The sequence below is a fragment of the Nerophis ophidion genome, linkage group LG03, assembly GCF_033978795.1.
Source record: "Nerophis ophidion isolate RoL-2023_Sa linkage group LG03, RoL_Noph_v1.0, whole genome shotgun sequence".
NCBI classification, from domain to species: Eukaryota; Metazoa; Chordata; class Actinopteri; order Syngnathiformes; family Syngnathidae; genus Nerophis; species Nerophis ophidion.
The window spans coordinates 65,600,874-65,618,714 of record NC_084613.1 but is presented as its reverse complement, the minus strand read 5'-3'; the positions used below and the strand labels follow the sequence as shown (position 1 = coordinate 65,618,714).

General features: G+C 36.9%; 1 protein-coding gene across 2 annotated transcripts in view; it reads left to right on the top strand.

The window, feature by feature from the left end:
* Positions 1-17,841, top strand: part of rnf144aa (ring finger protein 144aa) — an 80,775-nt gene that overhangs the window by 27,318 nt on the left and 35,616 nt on the right. For both annotated transcript variants that reach the window (XM_061895884.1, XM_061895883.1), the window contains 2 exons: positions 14,578-14,728; positions 16,784-16,888. In XM_061895884.1, the coding sequence (XP_061751868.1) occupies positions 14,594-14,728; positions 16,784-16,888 (240 nt within the window). In that variant the 5' untranslated portion in view covers positions 14,578-14,593. The remainder of the gene's footprint in view (positions 1-14,577; positions 14,729-16,783; positions 16,889-17,841) is intronic.

Here is a 17,841-nt window from a genome sequence, read left to right as displayed (position 1 = left end):
AGTACAAACACTTTGTGGGGCACAATAATAGACTATACTGGCACATTGATCTTAACGGCAAATACTACTTCCTTGCTATGCAACACCTCTGAGCCTGCTTTTGCCATTTACCATCTTGGAATTGCAACTGCATCCAAAGTCGACTATATTCATCCATCCATTTTCTATCGCTAGTCGTAATACTTGCAAATGAGACTCAGAAGTAGAAGTAATCAACATATAACATCTGGACAGTTATCATAACCAGCAGAGTGTTAGATGTTTGTTTTTTTTGTTTTCTTTTAAATAAACAATTAACATGTATTATAATAGAATAGAGTAAGTAAGAAACTGTTCAACCTTCATAAAATATTTTCATAACTTTTGGATGGTACATCAACCTCAAACTAGTTGAATGACACGTATGTCATGGCCTGACGGAGTCTGTATCACTTTTACTGGCACTTAGCGACAGGGCATACATCACTCCCCCTTCCCCATTCGTTAAAAAGACAGAAGTGGATACGAACCCCTACATGCCGCCAGAAAAAAAGAAAAAGAAGAGCGCCAACGTGCAATTACTGCTATCATTATGGAAGCTCCAAATAACCAAAGAAATGAAAAGTTTTATCTGAGAAGACAAAAAAGAAAAAGGGAGCTTACCCGGATAAAAGGACAGTCAGGGTCAACATTGACCCGGCTTTCACTCGCTGTCATGAGCTCAAAGAAGAGGGATTACGGCCGATGCTGCCTTGGCTCTGTTCCTGTTAAACTAGTACCTTTCGATGCTCAAATCAAAGTGACGATGCTAATGTTAGCTTTTGGAAATATGCATGGTAGCAACAAATAGGCACTAGCTTGATAGTTTGCAGTTCCATGCTACTTCCTTTGAAATAACTCTCCTGCTGGTCTTTCTTTGCTTCCGACCTGCACTCGCCCGATACATTCTTGGTAGTAGTGTCATGTTTGTAGCACAATCCAAGAAATTTTTGATCGTGTCTGCTATTGAACATCAGCATGGCCATTAAAGACGTAATATTTATGTCAATACTACAGCGGACATCATGTCAGTTTAACGCTAAATGCTGTAGTTCTCATAAGAAATGTGGTCTTCTTCTGGCAAAACACTATCGCTTTCGTCCATTAGCACCACCAAAATCAGCCAAAACTGAAAGTTCTGAAGTGGTGCTTTAACATATGAACACACACTAACCTACGAAAAATTGGAATCATGTTACAGTGGGGAGGAATGCTGTTTGAACAGTTTTTGAAATTAGAAAGTTTGTTCAAATATTATCCATACAGCAAACATTTGGTAAAGAAAAGCTGGTTGATTACAGTGATGCTCCTTTATCCTCGCTTGCTGGCTTGCTGCAAACTGTGGAATGGATTTTCAGAATGGGAGTGTTTGTAATTGGTAGTCAGCGTCTCATTTTGGCAAGTCTCCATTCCGAATTTCAACAGGGAAGCATGAGTGGAATCATTTCGGAATATGTTAAAGCACAGACATGGTGCATAGTATTGGAAGTCTTTGCAGATTTGACTCAGACATTTTTGATCCGGAATCACGGTTATATCGGAACCAGATCACTGTTCGGATCGGCCCCTTCCATTGTAATGGATAAATTATGAAAATGCGTGAATAACTTCAGTATACAGTTCTTGGAATTAGCAATTCGTCAGACTCCTAGAAAAAACTTCATTCCATGGAAGAAAGCCAAGTCGGACGCAACTATTGAGAGAAACGTCCATGTAATGTTTCCAAGAACTTGTGAGGGCCGAAAACCAAGCTTTTCTTGGATGGTGTTCTTTTGCGATATGTAGCGTCAACTCATGAAGAAGGGTGAAACGAGAAACACTGTAGGGAAGTCAATAGGCCTCTTGTCTCAAAATAAATCAGTGGTACATGAGAAAAGACAAAAAAAACAAGGTATTCTTGAAGCCCTGTTGAGTTTGATGACAAATTAAAGTTAGAATCCAATCCAACTTTATTTGAAAAACACTTTACTACAACCACAGTTGACCAAAGTCATGTCATATTAACAATATTACTGACTTAATAAGCCCACGAAAGGCAAGAAAACGCTTTTGCGATGGAACATGGAGCCCCAATTTCCCCTGAATAGAAGACAATCACAGATATAGATAGTATCCCATCGTTTAAAACATATACTTAAAGAATAAGAATCATGTAAATAACATTTTGCATCCCTTCTCCTTGCACACTAGTTATGATTTGCGTCAATATTTCATGAATTTCGATCATTTTCCACGACTGTTGAGTACTATAAAATTCAGTTTCAAATGTGCACACAGCATGTGCTTTGAAAAAGCAGAGAATAATGAACCATCTCATTAATAATGCAGCGGAAGAATGACTCTGCACCACCTTTTCTCAGGAAAGCTCATTTCCCTCTTGTTCATGTTTGTCTCACGCCTCCTTTCAGCGCACTTTAATTTGTTCCTATTGTCTGTCTATATGTGCTAGATGTACATTTTAGAAAAGAAAGCAATACACATTTAAATAATTTTGAGGCTGCGGATGTTGAAGTCGTCAACGGAGGCAATCGTCTTTTGTCATTAGGGTTTTTGCAGCTTGTCAAGAAAAGCGTCTGTGCTGTCTGACGATTAACCCTGTCACCTCAGTGGGCACATTAAATCATGTTAAGGTTTTTAAGATGGATACTTTAGCCTTTTGGACATCGGTGTCAAACTCTGGCCTGCGGGCCAAATTTGGCCCGCTGTGTAATTTCACTTGGGCCTTGAGGCAATATCAAATTAACATTAGAGCTGGCCCACTGCTGTAACACCGCATTCACAGCTAATACTCTTACTTGCCAACCCTCCCGATTTTCCCAGGAGACTCCCGAAGTTCAGTGTCCCTCCCGAATTTCATCCCGGGCAACAATATTAGAGGTGGGCCTTAAAGGCACTGCCTTTGGCGTTCTCTACAACCTGTCGCCACGACCGCTTTTCTTCCATACAAACAGCGTGCCAGCCCAGTCACATAATCTATGTGGCTTATACAGACACACAAGTGAATGCAAGGCATACTTGGTCTACAGCCATACAGGTCACACTGAGGGTGGCCGGATGAACAACTTTAACACTGTTACAAATATGCGCCACACTGTGAACCCACACCAAACAAGAATGACACATTTTGGGAGAACACCCGCACTGTAACACAACATAAACACAACAGAACAAATACCCACAACCCCTGCAGCACTAACTCTTCCGGGACGCTACAATATACACCCTCCGCTATCACCAAACCCCGTCCACCTCAACCCCGCTGCCGAAAAGAGGCATTCCATTTTTATTTAAATTGTATTTCATATGCCATTGATATTTTTTAATTATTATTATTATTTGAAACTCGATTTTGCATGTCACTATAAATGTATATACTGTAAGCCTTGCTTGTTCAAGATTCAATGCAAAACTTGTTTGGGTCCCTATTAAAAGGTTAATTTGTTCAACCTCGGCCCGCTGCTTTGTTCAGTTTTAAATTTTGCCCCACTCTGTATTTGAGTTTGACACCCCTGCTTTAAGACACTGACAGGCTCTGTGTTGCTCATCCTTGACTATCTTGCTAAAACGGAAAGATAGGTAACACGAAACTAGATTTTTCGGAATTTTGTCAATCATGTACAAATAGATCGATACTAGGTTTTTACCAGTAATGTCGATAGGTCATGTTGTGATGTTCTCGAGCATGTTTTTGTTACTTCATTAAAGGAGCGATCCAATCACCACTAAATAACTGCCAATCTGGTTGCCTTTATAATTAGATTCAAAAAGTCAAACTGTCTTAAAAAAATAAAGGCACAATAAAGTTATGCACATAGATAGATAGATAGTACTTTATTGATTCCTTCATGGCGACAACCCCTAGAAAATGTGCAATTAATTCAGGCCCATCAAGTTTACGACATGAAGGGGGTGTGATAGAACTACAAACAGAATGAAATCTAAATGAAAACCAAGTGTGATGAGAATTTTGAACAACCACAACAACATTTCCTTTGGAAAAAAATGTATATACTAATTCACATAGACTACATACCACCGTATTTTCCGGGCTATAGAGCACATCGGTATTTAAGCCGAAGCCACCGTCCTGTCTTGATTGGTAGAGCGGCCGTGCCAGCACATGACTCTTGTGTCTTTGAGCAAGACACTTAGCCCATTTTGCTCCCAGTACCGCTCACACTGGTGAATGCGCAAACTGATAGTCAGTCTACTCCAGGCCAGCTGTGGCTACATATGTAACTTACCACCACCAATGTGTGAATGATGGGTTTTCAGTTCACTGTTAAGCCCATTTAGTGTCTAGAAAAGTACTACACAATTCTAATCAATCATCACCAAATTTTAGAAGAAAACATATTTTTACACATATTAGCCTCACTGGGCCATAAACCGCGTATATAAGATATAAGATTTTGTAAATGTTTATTTACATACCCATGTTGTTTGGAGTGATGAATGAAGGATCCTTTCGAGCATAAAAGCTATGGACAGATATACTTCCGGCACAAAACAGGAAGTACATTGTCAACTCCTCCAAAAGATGGCGCCATAGCACAAACAAGAATACACCATTTCATTGTCTCTGTTGGTGTTTTATGAAAAGTATTTGTCGAATACAAAAGATTATGACTGTTTGCGAAGAAAAATCCATGAATTAGCCACACTGTTTCATAAGCCGTAGGACTCAAAGCGTTGAAAAAAAGTAGCGCCTTATAGTCCGAAAAATGCATAACTAGTGGGTTGGTTTCAGTTAGTTTAAGTTTATTTCAAACATGTCACAATATGATTCTTCACTTAATTTCATTTTATTTTTACAACTTGTCCAAAAAGAAGCAGAGTTCATCTAAACCCAGTCCTCAATTTCCAACACATTTGTTCACTTCCTGTTATCACTTGTAAATGTGTTAGCATCTTTGCTAATGCTAACAACACTAGTTTGATAACATTACGATAGCACGAACAAATATGCATGAAAATACTCCTACAGACATCACACATGGGACCATTTTCGTGGTTTTAGTTATATTGTAAAACTTACAAACGTTCGTAGTGATGAATGAAAAAACATTTCCAGCAGAAACAATGTGGACGGTTTTACTTCCGATTTAAGGGATGAAGCATGAAGTACATATTCAACCTGCAGCACCTGCAGTGAGCGAAGTCGCTCCAAAGATGGTGTCATAACACAAAACATTATGGCCGTTCCAAATCCATAAATTAGCTCCACCGTTTTATAAGCAGCAGGGTTCAACACAATGGAAAAAAGTAGCGGCCTGTAGTTCGGAAAATAAGGTGCATTTTTTTTAAATTATCTTCAAATACCTATCCCTACTTCATGATGGTGTCATAAATATAGGTTTTTTAATAACGACTTTTGGTGTGATGATGTTATTAAACTTCAGTTTAAAAGTCACCCGCTCTAAAAACATCTTCTGCCTCTACCTCAGCCCTCGATAATAAATTGCCATTTAAGCCTTTGCTTCCTGGTTACGTGCCCACGTAATAGAAATTCTTCTCCGCTGACTGCTTACTGGTGAGCGTGATGGATGCTGACTAGATGGATGAATGCCCCGTGATTTAAGTGAGTCAGACACGAGGTGCTTCTCATTTTGCCTATATCTGTCCTCTCGCTTTTTTTGCACTTTTTTTCTCCTCCTCCACCCTCTTCAACCGTGATGTTTAATAAAAAGCTGTACCGGAGGAGTAATGTAAGGAATTAGACTGTACTGAATGTGTTCCTTTTTCTTTTTTTTTTTTTTTCTCAATGTCAGGTGTTCATTTGAATCCTCGGTAGGCTTGTGCATTAATTTAAACGTATTTGTTGTATTTTGGTATAAATATATATTTTGTCAGTTTATTTTTTAAATGATTTGAAGGAGGCTGTGTTTTCATGTTGCTGTTTATTGATTCAAATACTAAACCCATTACCACAAATGTTATTACACTGTAGGAATTTTTATTGTAAAAATGAGCGATGGGTTTAATTTTTGATTAAATAATTCAGCGATCGTTGTTTTTGAAAAGTTCTATTTATATTGCTACCTGTTGAGCGGAATTGATTGTTGAATAATGGTGTCCGAAAGCATTTGAAAGCATTACTTGGCTACAACCAGTTGCTTTAGTCGCGACTACTTTGCTGCTAAAGAAAGTTGAGTTTCATTGCTGCTTTGTTGGAATTGGCCAGTGGTTGTCAAATAGGGGTACGCGTACCCCTCGGGGTACTTGAAGGTATGCCAAGGGGTACATGAGATTTTAAAAAAATATTCTAAAAATAGCCACAATTCAAAAATCCTTTATAAATATATTTATTGAACAATACTTCAAGAAAATATGAATGTAAGTTCATAAACTGTGGGAAAAAAAATACAACAATGCAATATTCAATGTTGACAAATAGATTTTTTTGTGGACATGTTCCATAAATATTGATGTTAAGGATTTCTTTTTTTGTGAAGAAATGTTTAGAATTAAGTTCATGAATCCAGATGGATCTCTATTACAATCCCCAAAGAGGGCACTTTAAGTTGATGATTACTTCTATGTGTAGAAATTTTTATTTAGAATTGAATCACTTGTTTATTTTTCAACAAGTTTTTAGTTATTTTTATATATTTTTTTCCCCACATAGTTTAAGAAAGCAATATTTTTGCACTGTTATACAATTTAATAAATCAGAAACTGATGACATAGTGCTGTATTTTACTTCTTTATCTAATTTTTCCAACTAAAAATGCTTTGCTCTGATTAGGGGGCACTTGAATTAAAAACATGTTCACAGGGGGTACATCACTGAAAAAAGGTTGAGAACCATTGGAATAGGCGATAATGACAGAGGCGCTTAATGCACAGGTTTAGTAGATCAATTTTACGTGTGCTATCAAGTTTGCACATGTTTTAGTACACGCAAACCTTTAGTAGATTAGGCCCAAAATGTATAATATAGGCCAGGGGTCGGGAACCTTTTTGGCTGAGAGAGCCATGAAAGCCAAATATTTTAAAATGTATTTCCATGAGAGCCATATAATTTTTTTTTTAACCCTGAATACAACTAAATACGTACATTTATAAGTAAGACTCACATTTTTAGAGTATATTAAGTCTCGCATCTTTTAATAACATTGTTATTTTTAAGCAAACCAATATTTAATAAAATACTTGTTGAACAGGTGCGGTAGAAAACGGATGGATTAAAATCAATGAGAATAATTTGTATTTTGAATGTTATTTTTAACATTGTGATTACCAGCGGAATTATTCATTACTTATCGTTTTAAGTAATGTCAGCTAAGATTTATCTGAGAGCCAGATGCAGTCATCAAAAGAGCCAGATCCGGCTCTAGAGCCATAGGTTCCCTACCCCTGATATAGGCAGTCAATAATTTTATGAAAGCAAACATTATTATTGGCTCCCATTTACTGAGTTTGTAAACAATACTAAAAACAACCAAAATGATTTTCTGATTATGAGCAATATTCATCTAATCACTGTAGTATCGACCATTAATAATAGTATACTTGGTATCATTACTGTCCATATTTGTAACTATCCAGCCACCCTTGTTTCCATAAAGAGCTCTAGCTTAGCAGTTAGTTAGGCTTTTTTGTATCCTACAGTCTAGCATGTTTAGCTATTCATTGTCCTTTAGTCCTGCATTTACTTACATATAGTTGATTTGTCACAATGGAAGCAATAATTGGTGATTTAGAAGCTACACTGGGGAGGCACATTAGCTGCTACCTGGCGAGAATGCTACATTGCGTTGAGGACGTGTTAGCTTGTCACTGACAAATTTGTGGCACACCGCTACAATGTGTCATCAACATACATTATCACAATATGGCGTTTGTATTAAAAGCTTTATCATCAACTAGTGGTTCTCAACCTTTTTTCAGTGATTTACCCCATGTGAACTTTTTTTTTAATTCAAGTACCCCCTAATCAGAGCAAAGCATTTTTGGTTGAAAAAAAGAGATAAGTAAAATACAGCACTATGTCTGTCAGGCTTGCCACTGACAGTTTGTTTGTGTTTTAGTTTTTCCTCTGTGTGTTTAGTATTTCCTTTTTTTAGTTCCTGTCAGCGCTCTTATTTTGTTTGTTTCCTGTCTTTCTCCCTGAGCGCTGTTTCACCTCAGCTGCGGCTGATTGGCACCTGGTGTCAATCAGCCCGCTTCTATTTGTACCTGCTTTTGTCCTCCAGTCAGGGCGGGATTATTGTCTTGTCGATGTCGCGCCTGTCGTATCGTGTCGTGTCTTGTATTTGCAGCGTAGCGGTAAGCTATATCCGTGAGATGTTTGTAACTTACTGTTCTTTGTTCTCTGCTTCCAGTTTGTTTTGTACTACACGTTACGACTTTTGTTTTCCTGTTCTCTACCCGCTAGCTTCCACGCTAGACCCTTTTTGTTTTTGCGAGCTTCCATGTTAAGCTCCTTTTATTTTCTAGGTCCCATGCTAGCTCCCTTAGTTTGTTATTCGCATCTTTTGCACCTTTTTGTTTGTACCCTTTTGTTCGGTTTTTGTCTTAGTGTTTTATTAAAACCATGTTTTCTTATTCAATGCCTGCCTCCATCTCTGCATCTTGGGGTTCATCACAAAGTTTGGGATTTATTAAATTGTACAACAGTGCAAAATATTGCTCATTTGTAGTGGTATTTCTTGAACTATTTGGAAAAAATGTATAAAAATAACTAAAAACTTGTTGAAAAATAAATAAATGATTCAATTATGAATAAAGATTTCTACACATAGAAGTAATCATCAACTTAAAGTGCCCTCTTTGGGGATTGTAATAGAGATCCATCCGGATTCATGAAGTTAATTCTAAACATTTGTTCACAAAAAAAGAAATGTTTAACATCAATATTTATGGAACATGTCCACAAAAAAATCTAGCTGTCAACACTGAATATTGCATTGTTGTATTTCTTTTCACAGTTTATGAACTGTTGTTTGTTGAAGTATTATTCAATAAATATATTTATAAAGGATTTTGGAATTGTTGCTTTTTTTAGAATATGTTTAAAAAGGGTTGCTCCCTGAAGTTTATTGTAGATCATAAACCATGTATTTCAGCTGGATGTGTTCCGACAAGTTGGTACACTTTAACAGCCAATAACCCGGTAATGGCGTGAATGCCACAAAAAGACGCTTGGTCAAGACACTTTGAAATGACGCTTGGTTTTCCTTCTAACAACTTCACCATTGACATGTGTGTAGATTGCAGTACAATAACTTCAATGTTGAATGTGGAGAAGAACAAGATGTCTGTGGACAACTCATCTTCTTCAACATGCTCCCTCTACCTACCAAATAATCCTTTCAGTCAGTTGCTAAGCAGCGAAGCGAGAGCTTGATAGTTTTGACGTCTTGTGTAAAAAAAAAAAAAAAAAAAAAATCATATAAATCGTGGGTGGGTGATTCTCGCTGTTAGACAGAGAGAGAGAGGCAATGCTGGCGAAAATAACCCTTTTTGACTCACGGTGACATTCGGAGAATAAATAAACTGTTACTGTTACTCCACTACAGAGTGGACGCGAGCTGCATTGCATGACAGCATGAATGAACCAAACTGCCACTTTAACATTTAGGGTGAGACTGGGATTGTTTGTGTGTCCTTTCCCAGATATACCAGCTGTAGTGGGTGCATGCAGCCACAAGGAGGCCATACACACTAATGAGTCACATAGTTGTTGTTTTTTAAACATTTGTTTATTAAAATTTTTTGACAAAACAGTTAACCGAAATACAATACAAATTCAATGTTCTCCACCCACCCCTCCAAAAAAAAAAAAAAAACACAAAAAAATCAGTTAAATAAGTACAAGCAAATATTGATATAAAGCCACAGACGTTTTTCCGAATGTCCTCAACATGGTGCAGCAATACACAGAAGAAAACAAAAGGCTCATCAATCAACCACAATTGTTCCACATCAATATAGGTGCCAAGTTGGAGATCAGGGTCCTTCACATATTTTAGGAAACCACCCCATAATTCCTGAAACTTCACAGAACAACCATTCAATGTCAGCTTAATCTTTTCCAGTTTGAGAAAATAAAAAAAACATCTTTTTTATCACACAGGTGTGGCAAGGAAACGCTGTTGCCTTCCAATTTGACACAAGGCGTCTTCTAGCCAATAAAGTGGTGAACGCTACAAGATTATTTGGGGATTGGCTCAGAGGAGATGACAGAGAGACTACCCCAAATAGTCCGCTTAGAGCAGTGGTCCCCAACCTTTTTGTATCCACGAACCGGTCAACGCGTAATAATTTGTCCCGAGGCCCGGGGGGTCCTTTTTTATTTATTTTTATTTTTAATTTTTTTCTTTGTCATGAAAAAGGGATGTTTTTGTCATGAAAAAAGGGAGGTTTTTGTGGTTGGTGCACTAATTGTAAGTGTATATTGTGTTTTTTATGTTGATTTAACAAAAAAAAACTAAACATTTTTATTTATTTATTTATTTTTTAATAAAAATGAATTAAAAAAAATTCTACCACGATTGGTACCGGTCCGCGGCCCGGTGGTTGGGGACCACTGGTTTAGAGGATTGGATCAATCTTTTTGCCAATTATCAAAGACAAAGTATAAAAAAAATCAGTCCAATAGCTGCACGGGGCTGCACAAAGCCAAAACATAAGCATTAAATTAGCTGGAGACTGTTGACACAAATCTCATTGTTTTACCTAACATAATGAATAATCTTGATTAAAAATCGTGATTTCACTATTGATAATAAAAAAATCTTAATTATTAATTTGGCCTTGATTGTGCAGCCCTATGTGTAAGACTAGAGCTCATATATGATGAAAACACTTTTTATTTATATGGACAAAAAGTGCACTTATGTCTTATGGGCATCATGTGCCGTCTTTTATATATGTTACATTACATTATTTATATAGCCCTAAATCACGATTGTAGCTGAGATAGGCGCCAGCGCCCCCCGCGACTCCAAAAGGGAATAAGCGGTAGAAAATGGATGGATGGATGGATGGATAAATCACGATTGTCTCAAAGGGCTGCACAAGCCACAAAGACGTCCTCAGCTCAGATCCCACATCAGGGCAAGAAAAAACTCAATGGGATTACAATGAGAAATCTTGGAGTGGACCGCACACCCCTCCGTCTCTTGGGTGACCGGTGCAATGGACGTCGAGTGGCTCTAGATCATAGTGTGAGAGTCCAGTCCATAGTGGGGCTACCTGGAGATCGTTTTGGGTGGAGACAAGTCAGCAATATGTATATCTTTATAGTATAGTATATATATATATACATATAGTAAATATATATATATATATACATATAGTAAATATATATATATATATATATATATATATATATATATATATATATATATATATATATATACACATGTGGGTAGTATATGCCATATGTACTAGTGTTGTCCCGATACCAATACTTTTTGGTACTTTTCTAAATAAAGGGGACCACAAAAATTACATTATTTGCTGTATTTTAACAAAAAAGATTAAACATATGTTTCTTATTGCAAGTTTGTCCTTAAATAAAATAGTGACCATACAAGACAACTTGCTTTTAGTAGTGAGTAAACAAACAAAGGCTCCTAATTAAGCTGCTGGCATATCCAGTAACATATTGTGTTATTTATCATTCTATAATTTTGTCAACAATATGAAGGGCACGTGGTAGACAATGTATGATTAATCTACTTGGTCATTTACTGTTAATATCTGGTTATTTTTTGTTTCAACATGTTCTATCTACACTTCTGTTAGAATTGTTAAATACTTTACATTAGTTTTGGATGATACCACCAATTTGGGTATCAATCCGGTACCAAATACTTACAGGATCGTAGATTGGTCATATTCAAAGTCCTCATGTGACCAGGGACATAATTCCTGAGTTTATAAACATATTTTTTTAAAAACAAAAGAAGATTTTATGATGCTAAAAAATATAATGTAATCATAGTAGTATCGACTAGATACACTCCTGTACTTGGTATGATTACAGTGGATGTTAGGTGTAGATCCACCAATGGCGTTGTTTATTTTGTAGCGTCCCAGAAGAGTTGGTGCTGCAGGGAATTCTGAGAGTTTGTTATGTAGTGTTTATGTTGTGTTGTGGTGCAAATATTCTCCCAAAATGTGTGTCGTTGTTTATTGTGGTTTCACTATATGGCATATGTTTATGACAGTGTTGGCGTTGTTTATACGGCCACCCTTAGTGTGACATGTATAGCTGTTGACTAAGTATGCATTCATTCACATGTAAATAATTTGTTCAAAGTTAAGATGATTGTCTTAATGGTTAATTACCGGACATATTGGAATCTTGTCTTGACTTTGTCAACTATTGACAGGATTTTAGTCATCCATCATAATGGCTTCGGTGTGTATAGTGAACCATGCCTAGCTATCACTTGTATTACAGGGTTGATACCTGAAGTAATCGTACTTGATTTGTCTCAATGGAGACAAGGATTGGTGATTTTGAAGAAGTTACAACACTGTTGACTGTGGACAGACATTAGCCGCTAGCTAGCAAGCCATGGCCTTCATCTAAGAAGGACAGCTCCAGACTTGAGAAACTGATCAGGCGGGCCGGTTCTACAATCGGAATGAAACTGGACTCACTGGTGACGGTGGCAGAGAAGAGGACTGTTGACAAACTAGTGAGCATCCTGGATGATGCCAGTCACCCTCTGCATAGCGTTATCAGTAGCCAGAGGAGCCTGTTCAGTGCTAGACTGCTTCATCCCTAATAGACTAATAGACTCAAAAACTCCTTTGTCCCACACGCCATTAGACTGTACAACTCCTCTCTGGGGCGGGGGGCGGGGGGTACTAGGATGACAGGGGATGCAAAACAATAACAGTGCAATACGTTTTCACAACATGGTCACTACTGCCTACTTTGTCTTATTATATTCTTATTTTACTGTTATATTTTTATTCCCATTGTTGCTTTTTATTTTTTATTGTTATTGTAATGTTTCTCTATTTTGTTTCCATTTAAACCCCCATTATTTACTTTTTTTTTTAAATTGATCTCAACTCTGTACACTGCTGCTGGAATTTTAATTTTCCTGAAAGAACTCTCCTGAAGGAATCAATAAAGTACTATCCATCTATCTATCCATCTATATTCTTAAAGCACCTTTTCCTAAGGGCGCTCAGCATGACAGGACGTGACAACGACGGGTGGGGGACCGGTACTTTATAGAGGCGGTATAGTACCGAATATGATTCACTAGTATTGCAGTACTATACTAATACCAGTATAACGTACAAACCTAATTCGTACATATATATACATGTACAAATATATACATTTACATATATAGATAGATAGTACTTTATTGATTCCTTCAGGAGAGTTTCCTGAGGAAAATTTAAATATATACATATACATACAGTAGGGCAAAAAATAATTTAGTCAGCCACCGATTGTGCAAGTTCTCCCACTTAAAATGATGACAGAGGTCTGTAATTTTCATCATAGGTACACTTCAACTGTGAGAGACGGAATGTGGGGAAAAAATCCAGATATTCACATTGTAGGAATTTTAAAGAATTTATTTGTAAATTATGGTAAATTATTTGGTCAACCATTCAAAGCTCTCATTGATGGAAGGAGGTTTTGGCACAACATCTCAGTTTTCTTCTTCCTCCAAACACGACGAGTTGAGTTAATACCAAAATGGATAGATGGATGATACAGCAGAGGATTGAGAGAATGTCATGTGGTCAGATGAAACCAAAATATAACTTTTTGGTAAAAACTCAACTTATTGTGTTTGGAAGAAGAAGAAGAATGAGTTGCATATCAAGAACACCATACCTACTGTGAAGCATGGGGGTGGAAACATCATGTTTTGGGGCTGTTTTTCTGCTAAGGGGACAGGACGATTGATCCATGTTAAGGAAAGAATGAATGGGGCCATGTATTGTGAGATTTTGAGCCAAAACCTACTTCCATCAATGAGAGCTTTGAATGGTTGACCAAATACTTATTTTCCACCATAATTTACAAATAAATTCTTGAAAATTCCTACAATGTGAATTCCTGGATTTTTTTTCACATTCTGTCTCTCACAGTTGAAGTTTACATATGATGAAAATTACAGACCTCTGTCATCATTTTAAGTGGGAGAACTTGCACAGTCGCTGGCTGACTAAATACTTTTTTGCCCCACTGCATACATATATTCATGTATATACATAATGTGTATATGTGTAAGAAATAACATGCTAGAAAACACAGCACTGGAAATCAACATAATTGCTTAGATATTTTATTCCTGTTTATTTGCCAGTTTTTTCCCCACTTGTTGCTAGGCGGATTTTGTGCCCCAAGCTTTGTACGCAAATTGTCATGTGCCAGTCATTCTCACTTTGTTTTCTCTAGCATCTCTGCACCACAGAGTGGGGCTAAAAAGGCAGGAAAAGTGTAAACATGGGACTATATCTTGGTGTAAATATTAAGTACATATTTGACTAAAACGAAACACTTGCTGGCAAAAGTTTTTTTTGCTAACACTCACGTCTTTGCGTCTTTCCTTTGTGTCTTAGCTCTGTGGCGTCGAAAATGACCACGGCACGGTACCGTCCCACTTGGGAGCTGGCCGTGGACCCCCTGGTCTCATGTAAGCTGTGCCTTGGCGAGTTCCCGCTGGAGCAGATGACCACCATTACACAGTGCCAATGTGTCTTCTGTACACTGGTGAGCAAGTTACTAACTTTTTGGGACCAGAGATAATAGATACTAACAATTCAAAAGCTCAAATAGTAATTGTTTCAAATAGAAATATTAATATAATAGAATAGAATAATATTATTATAATAATTAACTACAAATATATATATATTACAGTATTTAGACAAAACAATTGGAGTGCACAGTTAAATAAATATATGCAGCCTAACGCAGCATTAGGGTTTGATTTAACCAGTGTAAAGGTGACCATGTGGGTGTTATTTCATATCTAGAGGGCTTTCATAATATAAAAAAAAAGTATTCAAAAGGTCATAAACAGTGTTTTAATGTTCTAGCTATGACTCTATTACATTTATATTATAATCATTCTTACTTTGCAGAAACTAATTTACCACGGTCAGGCCTGCAGCTTATTAACAGCGATAAACAGGGGGTTTACTGAATATCTATCTATGCTGTGTCTGTGTGTTAAGTCCACATTCGATCATGATACTATATGTCAGTAGCTAAAATGGGAGCCTTGTACATAATAATTTAAATAATCTTTAAACAGCCATCAATATTGGATCGGGGTGCTCAAAGATTCCCACTGCTATTTTCGAGTTTTAGGGTTAAGGCTGTTGTATTTTCTAGTCATGAGTAATCTAATTAATGAGTTTTACTTACAAAAATGTTTTATTACCAATACGTTTGCTGTAACATTGAATGCTACCTTTGAGGTGGTTGTATGTCAACAGGACAGTGTCATAATTTACTTCAGGAAGTAGCTCTTTACTCGTGCAAGCTACAGCCACCTCCACTCTCCAAATGAATTTGATACCGAAAGAGGTAACACCGCATAGCAAACTTCACATGTAAGTACACACAATACACAACCACTGTTACAACAGGGGAATAATGAACAAATCAATGAAGCGACCATATCCCATTTGTGGACAAGGAGTGACATAGCCGCCAAAACATGTTTAATCGCTTGGCAACAGGCACCGCTTTCTAAAGGCACACACCCATGCACTCATAAAATATCTCTGCATACGCCAGATGTTTTGAAGGTAAATAATAACAATAAATTAATTAATGCATTACTTACTTTCCCTAGTAATTGATTACTACAGTAATTACATTTTTGGGAACGTTACAAATAACTTTTTTTTAAAGTAATTTGCCTAACACTGATAGTTTTTAATTTAACATGAGTTACAAGTTCAAAAGTCTCATTTCATGGTTTTAATTAGATATAAGAGACTAATTAAAGGCTTAAGAATTCCGATATATAACATTTTCAAATTTTTTCACATTTAATTTACTCTATCTGTGTTGGTTACTTGTCCAGGTGTGCCCTTCCTTTTACCCGAGTGCTGCTGGGATAGGCTCCAGCCCCCCCGCGAACCCGAGTAAAAGACATAGACAAATTGATGAACTACGGCAGGGGTCTGGAACCTTTTTGGCTGAGGGAGCCATGAAAGCCAAATATTTCCAAAAATATTTCCGTGAGAGCCATAAAACATTTTTTAACACTGAATACGACTAAATGCGTGCATTTTTAAGACCAACATTTTGAGAGTATAATAAGTCTCTAATTGTTTTTAACAACATTGTTATTCTAAAGTTAACCAATAATAAATATAATACTTCTTACCATTAATGCGACATCTTGGACAGGTGCGATAGAAAATGGATGGTTGGATTAAAATGCATGAGAATGTTTTGTAATTTGAACGTTATTTTAAAAACTGTGATTACCAGTGGAATTATTAATTACTTACTGTATTAAGCAATGTCAGCTAAGATGTATCTGAGAGCCAGATGCAGTCATCAAAAGTGCCACATCTGGCTCTAGAGCCGTAGGTTCACTACCCCTGAACTAGGGTATTGTATTAGCTGTAAGCTTTAATCATGAAAAACTATTACGAAATTAAAAGCAGAATTATTTCACTCAAGGGTCTCATGCTTTGAATTGAACTATGAAAATAAACTAGATTTTCAAAAATATTGTTATTCACTGAGCTGTATGTCTTTTTTATCGTCCCTATGCATCATGCTGTTGTTTGTTTCCCGCAGTGCCTGAAGCAGTATGTGGAACTCCTGATTAAAGAAGGCCTTGAAACTGCAATTAGCTGTCCTGACTCTGCCTGTACTAAAAGAGGACACTTGCAGGAAAATGAGGTACTGGGACTGCGTCATTCAACCTTATGCGGTGGCTTTTAGGCTTCTGAAATGTACATCTAGGATGTCCCCTACTTTTTGCCAGCTGTGTTTCCCATAAACAAATAATCACGTCATTGGCTTAAACAATGAGCAATAAGCCTGCGTCAGATTTGCTGATGAACTCGCATAGAATTTCCCTGACTTAAGCAAATTAGTGGCTTCTTATCTGTTTCCCATGCGTCACTTAGTGCTTTTCTTGTGGATAAAAAAAAAAACCCTTCGTCCTTTTTCATTCCATTTTTAACGAGCCTTCCTGTACCGAGGTTAGTCGGGATAACTTTGTTCTCTTTATCCTTCTGGACGTTTGGCTCACTCCTGTTTTAATTAATTATCACAGCCTGACTATTAACTTCTAAAACTTTACCTTATCGTGCTTGTCGACCTTGAAAGCAACATCTGCAAAACCAGGATTGTCCAAAGTGCAGTCCGGATGGGGGGAGGGCGATTTTGGCCTTCGGCTTGTTTTTTTATTGGCTTTTGATGTATTCAAAAATAAAGTTTATTATTTGTTAATAGTTTGACTTACACAGGATTGGTCTCAGTTAGGGTTTTATGCCGTCTATTATAATACCGATCATTCATAAGTGAGATCGCCTGATACCGATCACATGAATAACTGTAAGTTGTCCAATTTATTTATGGTGAGTTCTGTTAATAGTTCAACAATATCAACACAACATTTAAATTAGTTCCTTATTCTCTTTTATTGCATACAATTGTTTGATATAAAAACCATTATCCACTACAAGTTTAAATCATTTGATGTTTGCCCTCAAAGTCCTCCTGTGTCCATGAAATTATTCACTGAGTTTATAAAATATTTAAAAAAATAATAATTTGAGAAAAAAAAGATATTGACCTAATCACTACATTATTGATCATATACTTACCGGATACTCCCTTTGGTATCA